Raw genomic sequence first — 8,636 nt, forward strand, 5'->3', positions numbered from 1 at the left:
TATCAACAGCCACGTCGCGCTTCCTCGTTTGCATAAACCACGCCCCCAGGCCGCTCGGCTCGGTCCTCCCGCCCGCCAGGGGGCGCCGCCGCGGAGCCGCCGCTTCCGGGGCGCGCTCCCCATCACGTGACCGGGCCGGCGGCGGGGCCGTCATGGCGGCGGCGGGGAAAGAGGCGGAGGCGCAGCGGCTGCTGGCCGAGGCGGACAAGAAGGTCCGGGGGGCTCAGTCCTTCCTCGGGGGCCTCTTTGGGTGCGTGCGGGGCCTGAGGGGAGGGCGGGGAGGGGGAGTCATGGCGGCCGGGAGGGGGGAGGGCGGGAATTGGGGGAGTTGTGAGGTGGAAAAGGGAGGAGCAGGAGAATTGGGGCAGTTGTGACGGAGAAAAGGAGAGAGGGAGGGGAACTGGGGGAGTTGTGAGGGAGAAAAGGGGAGAGGGAGGGGAATTGGGACAGTTGTGAGGGGGAAAAGTGGAAAAGTTGGGAATTGGGGCAGTTGTGAGGGAGAAAATGGAAGGAGGAGAGGAGTTGGGGAAGTTGTGAGGGGGAATAGCAGAGAGGGAGGGGAATTGGAAAAATTATGAGGGAAAAAAAGGGGAAAGGTTGGGAATTGAGGGAGTTGTGAGGGAAAAAAAGGGAAAGGTTGGGAATTGGGGCAGTTGTGAGGGGGAAAAAGGGAAAGGTTGGGAATTGGGGGAGTTGTGAGGGGGAAAAAGGGGAAAGGTTGGGAATTGGGGGAGTTATGAGGGAAAAAAAGGGGGAAGGTTGGGAATTGAGGGAGTTGTGAGGGGGAAAAAGGGAGCGAGAGGGGAACTGGGGGGTCCTGAGGGGGAATTGGGGAATTTTCTTGAGGGAGCAGCAGGAATTCCCCCAATTCCCACTTTTCCCATCTGAATTCCTCCATTTCCCTGCCCCAATCCCCATTCCCCCATCCCAATCCCCATTTTCCCACTCCTATTCCCATTATCCCACTCTAATTCCCTCTTTTTCCGCCCCAATTCCCATTTTCCCCCCCTCATTCCCATTTCCTCCCCCCAATCCCCGTTTTCCCCCCCCCAGCTCCCCCTTTTCCCTCCCGGAATTCCCGGAATTCCCGTTTTTTCCAGGGGCTCTTCCCGGCTGGAGGAGGCCTGCGAGTGCTACACCCGCGCCGCCAACATGTTCAAAATGGCCAAGAACTGGAGCCGTGAGTCCGGGAATTGCGGGAATTCCGGGAATTTCGGGAATTCCGGATCCATTCCCGACCCTGTCCTGCTTTTCCCAGAGGCCGGGGCTGCGTTCTGCTGTGAATTCCCGGGATTATTCCCCTGAATTCCCGGGTTTATCCCGGTGTTTATCCCGGTGTTTATCCCGGTGTTTATCCCGGTGTTTATCCCGGTGTTTATCCGGTGTTTATCCCGGTGTTTATCCCATGAATTCCCGGGATTTATCCCTCTGTTTTCCAGAGGCCAGCGCCGCATTCACTCCCGTGAATTCCCAGTGTTATTCCCATAAATTCTCGGTGTTTATCCCGGTGTTTTCCCGGTGTTTTCCTGCTGTTAATTCCATGAACTCGCGCTGTTATTCCCGCTGTTATTCCCACATTTTCCCGGTGTTTATCCCATATTTATCCCGGTGTTTTCCCGGTGTTTTCCAGAGGCCGGGGCCGCCTTCTCCCGTGAATTCCCGGTGTTTTTCCCGGTGTTTTTCCCGGTGTTTATCCCCCGTTATTCCCGCTGTTATTCCCGGTGTTTATCCCGGTGTTATTCCCATGAATTCCCGGTGTTATTCCCACATTTTCCCGGTGTCATTCCCACATTTTCCCGGTGTTATTCCCATGAATTCCCGGTGTCATTCCCGGTGTCATTCCCGGTGTCATTCCCGGTGTTTTCCCGGTGTTTTCCAGAGGCCGGGGCCGCCTTCTCCCATGAATTCCCGGAGTTATTCCCACGAATTCCCGGTGTCATTCCCGGTGTTTATCCCGGTGTCGTTCCCACATTTTCCCGCTGTCATTCCCACATTTTCCCGGTGTCATTCCCGGTGTTTTCCCGGTGTTTTCCAGAGGCCGGGGCCGCCTTCTCCCACATTTTCCCGGTGTCATTCCCACATTTTCCCGGTGTTTTCCCGGTGTTTTCCAGAGGCCGGCGCCGCCTTCTCCCGCGCGGCTCAGCTGCAGCTGCAGCTCCAGAGCAAACACGACGCCGCCACCAACCTGGTGGATGCCGGGAACGCCTTCAGGAAAGCTGATCCGCAGGGTGAGCGCCGGGAATCCCGGGAATCCCGGGAATTCTGGGAATTCCGGGGGGCGGGGGGTGGGAGCCCTCGAAATTCCTGCTGGAATTCTGCCGAACGCTGGTGACATCTCCAAAAAATCCCGCTGAAATCTTGGCAGATCCTGTTAAAATCCCGTTAAAATCCCATTAAAATCCCGTTAAAATCCTACCCAATTCCGTTAAAATCCCATTAAAATCCTATCCAATCCTATTAAAATACCAGTAAATCCCGTTAAAATCCCAGTAAATCCCATTAAATCCCATTGAAATCCTACCCAATCCCATTAAAATCTCAGTAAATCCCATTAAAATATTTGCATTAAAATCCTGTCAGATCCAATTAAAATTCCATTGAAATCCCACTAAAATAATCCCATTAAAATCCCATTAAAATTTTCTCAAGCACCATTAAAATCTTGTCCAATCCCATTGAAATCCTGCAAAATCCTGATCGAATCCCCTTAAAAATCTCATTAAAGTCCTGCCAAATCCCAATAAAATTCCATCAAAACCCTGCTAAATCCAATTAAAATTCCATTAAAATCCTGTCCCATTCAAATCCCCCCCAAATCCCCTAAAATTCCCAAAAACCTCCCTAAAATTCCCAGAACCCTCCTCAAATCCCCCAGAATTCCCAGATTTTGGGAATTTTTCCCACTTTTCCGAGGGGTTTTTGGTGCTCAGCCGGAATTCCGGGGGCGGGATTCGCTCCCAGCCAGGAGCAGATGGAGCCGAGCTGGGGCCGGAATTCCCGGGGAATTTGGGCAGAATTCCCGAGGTTTTTTAGGGCAGAATTCCCGGGGAATTTGGGCAGAATTCCCGAGGTTTTTAGGGCAGAATTCCCGGGGAATTTGGGCAGAATTCCCGAGTTTTTTTAGGGCAGAATTCCCGGGGAATTTGGGCAGAATTCCCGAGGTTTTTAGGGCAGAATTCCCGGGGAATTTGGGCAGAATTCCCGAGGTTTTTGGAGCAGAATTCCCGAGGTTTTTGGGCAGAATTCCCGAGGTTTTAGGGCAGAATTCCCGAGGTTTTTGGGCAGAATTCCCGAGGTTTTGGCTTCTGCTGGTTCTGGAGCAGCTCCAGAGGGGGGAGGGGGTGGAAATTCCGGAGTTTTGGGCAGATTTTTGGGATGGAAAGTTTGGGATGTCCTTGGATCCTATCCCCCTCCCCGTTCCTGGTTTTTGGGGGATTTTCAGGGATAACGGAGCAGAAATTTGGAATTTTAATGTTTTGTCAAATCTGGGAATGATTTCATCCCGATTTTCTCACCTGGGAAGGAAAAAATCTCCTCGGGATTCATTCTGGGGGGGTTGGAATTCCCAAAAAAAAGGGTTAAAGATCCCTGAAATCCCTGACTTTTCAGGAATTGAATCTGAGCTTCCAAAATCTGGGATTCTGATCCCAAAACTTGGGGTTTTGATCCCCCAAATTTTGGGGGTCCCAACCCTAAAAAATTCCGGGATAATCCTGAGGGTTTGGGGCTCCAATCCCAGAAAGTTTCAGGCTCTGATCCCAAAGATTTTGGGTTCCAATCCCGAGGATTTTGGGGTTTTAATTCTAAAGATTTTAGGGTTTGATCCCAAAGATTTGGGGGTGTCCAATCCTGAATTTTTTGGGGTTTTAATCCTGGGAACTTGGGAGCTTTGATCCCAAAGATTTTTGGTTTTTATCCCGAGGATTTTGAGCTCCAATCCCGAGTATTTTGGGATTTAAATCCCGAGGATTTTGGGGTTTAAATCCCGAGGATTTTGGGATTTAAATCCCGAGGATTTTGGGTTCCAATCCCGAGGATTTTGGGGTTTAAATCCTGAGTATTTTGGGATTTAAATCCCGAGGATTTTGAGGTTTAAATCCCGAGTATTTTGGGCTCTGATCCCGAGGATTTTGGGGTTTTGATCCCGAGGATTTTGTGCCCCATTCCCGTTTTTTTTCCCCCTTTTCCAGAGGCCATCAACTGCCTGCTCCGCGCCATCGAGATCTACACGGACATGGTGAGAATTCCCGGGATTCCCTCTGGAATTCCCACCTGGGATTTGGGGTTTGGGGTTCCCCCATTCCCATTTCCCCCTCCCCGTGCTGCTTTTCCTTTGGGGCATTCCCATTTCCCTGCATTTTCCTGCTTTTCCCACAAAGCATTCCCGTTTTTCCCCATGGAATTTTCCCATTTTTCCTGAGGGAACACTCCAGAGAAAATTTCTGTTTTTCCATGGAATTTCCTGTGGAACCTTCCCAGCTTTCCACGGAATTTTCCAGGGAACGTTCCCATTTTTCCCATGGAACATTCCCATTTTTCCCATGGAACATTCCCATTTTTCCCTGGGACCTTCCCTGGAATATTTCCTGTTTTCCCTTGCCCCGCTCCCATGTTTTCCCCATGGAATTTCCCCAGAATTCCTGTTTTTCCCCATGGAATTTCCCCTGCCCCATTCCCATTTTTTTCCCCTGGAATTTCCCCTGGAATTCCCGGGTTTTTTTCCCCATGGAATTCCCGTGTTTTCCCCATGGAATTTCCCCAGAATTCCCGTGTTTTCCCCATGGAATTCCCGTGTTTTCCCCTATGTTTTCCCCATGGAATTCCCGTGTTTTCCCCATGGAATTTCCCCTGGAATTCCCGTGTTTTCCTCATGGAATTTCTCATGGAGTTCCCATGTTTTCCCCCTGGAATTCCCGTGTTTTCCCCCTGGAATTCCCGTGTTTTCCCCATGGAATTCCCGTGTTTTCCCCATGGAATTCCCGTGTTTTCCCCATGGAATTCCCGTGTTTTCCCCGTGGAATTTCCGTGTTTTCCCCATGGAATTTCCCCTGGAATTCCCGTGTTTTCCCCATGGAATTTCCCCTGGAATTCCCGTGTTTTCCCCATGGAATTTCCCCGGAATTCCCGTTTTTCCCCAGGGCCGTTTCACCATTGCAGCCAAGCACCACATCACCATCGCCGAGATCTGCGAGAGCGACCTGCTGGACATCGGCAAGGTGGGCGGCTGGGGAGGGGGAAAATGGGGGGGAAATGGGGGGGAAATATGGGGGGAAAATGTGGAAAAAATGGGGGAAAATATGGGGAAAATATGGGGGGAAAACGGGGAAAATATGGGGAAAATATGGGGAAAATATGGGGGAAAACGGGGAAAATATGGGGAAAATATGGGGGGAAAATGGGGAAAACATGGGGAAAATATGGGGGGGAAATGGGGAAAAAATGGGGAAAATATGGGGGAAAATGGGGAAAATATAGCGGAAAATATGGGGAAAATATGGGGGGAAAATGGGGAAAATATGGGGAAAAAATGGGGGGGAAATGGGGAAAATATGGGGAAAATATGGGGGGAAAAATGGAGGAAAATGGGGAAAAAATGGGGGAAAACGGGGGAAAAATGGGGAAAATATAGGGGAAAACCGGGGAAAAAAAAAAAAAAAACAGGGAAAAAAAATCGGGGAAAAAAAGGGAAAAATACTGGGGAAAATCCGGGGAAAAAATGGGGAAAAAATGGGAAAAAAAAAAACCGGGGAAATCCGGGAAAAAACAGGAAAAATACTGGGAAGAAACCGGGAAAAATCCTGGGGAAAATCCCAGGGAAAACGGGGAAAAAAACCGGGAGAATCCTGGGGAAGATCTGGGGAAGATACTGGGAAAAATATGGGAAAATTCCTGGGGAAAATATGGGAAAAATCCGAGGAAATCCTGGAAAAATCCCTTGGAAAATCCTGGGAAAAAACCTGGGAAAGTCCTGGGGAAATCAGTGATTTTTCTGGGGAATCTGAGGGAATTTTCTGCGATTTTTCTGGGGTGTTTTTTCTGAATATTTTTCTGGGATGAATTGGGGATTTTTCTGGGATGAATTGGGGATTTTTCTGGGATGAATTGGGGATTTTTCTGGGGTGAATTGGGGATTTTTCTGGGGTGAATTGGGGATTTTTCTGGGATAAATTGGGGATTTTTCTGCAATTTTTTGTGGGTTTTTTTTTTTGGGGGGGGGGGGGGATTTTTTGAGGATTTTTTTCTAGGGGTTTTGGGGAATTTTTTGGGATTTTTTTCTGTGGTGAACTGGGGATTTTTCCAGGATTTTTTTAAATTTTTTTGGAGCTCCTGCCAGGCCGTGTCCAGATGGAGCAGCCGGAGCGGGGGCGGCCGGAGCTGCGGGAGCTGGGGAAGGAATTGGGGAATTTGGGAATTTGGGAATTTGGGAATCTGGGAATGGGACCAGGGACAGGAATTGGGGAATTTGGGAATCTGGGAATGGGACCAGAGACAGGAATTTGGGAATTAAATTCGGGAATGGAATTTGGGACAGGAATTTGGGAATGGACACCAGGGACAGGATTCAGGGACAGGAATTTGGGACTGGAATTTGGGAATTTAGGAATTAAATTTGGGACAGGAATTTGGGAATGGGCACCAGGAAGGGATTGGGGAAGGGGAGCAGGGACCCACAGAACTCTGGGAATTCAGGAATCATCATCCCAGACATTTTGGGATTTTTATCCATTTTTACCCCCTTTCCCCCCCCTTGTGTTCCCATTCCCATTCCCTTTTCCCTCCCTTTTTTTTCCAGGTTTTTTGGGGTTTTTCACTGAGGTTTTGTGGGATCTGATCCCCGATTTTTTCTGTTTTTCCCTTTTTTCCACCCCCACTTTTTTCCTGTTTTTTCCCTGTTTTTCCCCGTTTTTTCCCTTGTTTTTTCCTCACTTTTCCCTGTTTTTTTTCCCATTTTTCCCGTTTTTCCCTCCCAGGCCATCGCCCACTACGAGCAGGCGGCCGATTACTACAAGGGGGAGGAATCCACCAGGTACCAGATCCCAGTTAGTCCTGACCCAGATCCCAGTTAGTCCTGATCCCAGTTAGTCCTGATCCCAGTTAGTCCTGACCCTGATCCCAGTTAGTCCTGATCCCAGTTAGTCCTGATCCCAGTTAGTCCTGACCCTGATCCCAGTTAATCCTGATCCAGTTAGTCCTGATCCCAGTTAATCCTGATCCCAGATCCCAGTTAATCCTGATCCCAGTTAGTCCTGACCCAGATCCCAGTTAATCCTGATCCCAGTTAGTCCTGACCCAGATCCCAATGGATCCCCCAGATCCGGCCCTGGGGGTTCCCAGTTTCCCATCCTGGGTGGGATCTGGGAGGGATTTGGGGGGAATTTCTGGGATTTTGGGGATTTCCAGGATTTGGGGTTTTTTGGGGTTATTTTGGGTGTTCCTGGGTGTTTCTGGGAACCCAGCCCATCCCCAGTTCCCAAATTCCCACTGAATTCCCACTGAATTCCCATTGAATTCTCAATGAATTCCCACTGAATTCCCACTGAATTCCCACTGAATTCCCACTGAATTCCCACTGAATTCCCAATGAATTCTCAATGAATTCCCAATGAGTTCCCGTTGAATTCCCACTGAATTCTAAATGAATTCCCCCTGGATCCCCCCCTGGATCCCCCCCTGGATCCCCCCCTGGATCCCCCCATGGATCCCCCCATGGATCCCCATTGATCCCATGGCTCCCCTGCCGTTCCCCATTGATCCCCATGGATCCCATTGATCCCATTGATCCCATGGCTCCCCATTGATCCCATGGCTCCCCATTGATCCCATGGCTCCCCTGCCGTTCCCCATGGATCCCCATGGATCCCATTGATCCCCATTGATCCCATGGCTCCCCCATTGATCCCATGGCTCCCCATGGATCCCATGGATCCCATTGATCCCATTGATTCCATGGCTCCCCATTGACCCCATGGCTCCCCTGCCGTTCCCCATTGATCCCATGGCTCCCCATTGATCCCATTGATCCCATGGCTCCCCATGGATCCCCCATGGCTCCCCTGCTGTTCCCCATGGATCCCATTGATCCCATTGATCCCATGCCTCCCCATTGATCCCCATGGCTCCCCCATTGATCCCCCATTGATCCCCAATGGATCCCATTGATCCCCATTGATCCCCCATGGCTCCCCATTGATCCCATGGCTCCCCATTGATCCCATTGATCCCATGGCTCCCCATTGACCCCATGGCTCCCCATGGCTCCCCCATGGCTCCCCATGGCTCCCCATTGACCCCATGGCTCCCCATGGCTCCCCATGGGTCCCCCATGGCTCCCCTGCCGTTCCCAGCTCGGCCAATAAGTGTCTGTTGAAGGTGGCCGCGTTCGCCGCGCAGCTCGAGCAGTTCCCGCGCGCCATCGACATCTACGAGCAGGTCAGGCCTTCCTCCCCCCCTCCTCCTCCTCCTCTTCCTCCTCCTCTTCCTCCTCCCCCCCTCCTCCTCCTCCTCCTTTATCCTCCTCCCCCCCTCCTCTTCCTCCTTTTCTTCCTCCTCCTCCTCCTTTTCCTCATTTCCCCCTTTTTTTCCTCTTCCTTTTCCTCTTTCTTCTCCTCTCCATCTTCTTCTTCCTTCTCCTCCTA

General features: G+C 50.8%; 1 protein-coding gene across 1 annotated transcript; it reads left to right on the forward strand.

The window, feature by feature from the left end:
* Positions 1 to 103: 103 nt before the first annotated feature.
* Positions 104 to 8,430, forward strand: LOC148220567 (alpha-soluble NSF attachment protein-like; the record flags this gene model as incomplete). Its single annotated transcript, XM_088155145.1, is given in 7 exon segments — positions 104 to 250; positions 1,101 to 1,180; positions 2,112 to 2,228; positions 4,191 to 4,237; positions 5,139 to 5,216; positions 6,972 to 7,027; positions 8,346 to 8,430. Coding segments are annotated over 7 exon segments (561 nt in total), but the record flags the coding sequence as incomplete, so codon positions are not given.
* Positions 8,431 to 8,636: the final 206 nt, after the last annotated feature.

The sequence above is a fragment of the Sturnus vulgaris genome, chromosome 35, assembly GCF_052056855.1.
Source record: "Sturnus vulgaris isolate bStuVul1 chromosome 35, bStuVul1.hap1, whole genome shotgun sequence".
Classification (NCBI taxonomy): domain Eukaryota; kingdom Metazoa; phylum Chordata; class Aves; order Passeriformes; family Sturnidae; genus Sturnus; species Sturnus vulgaris.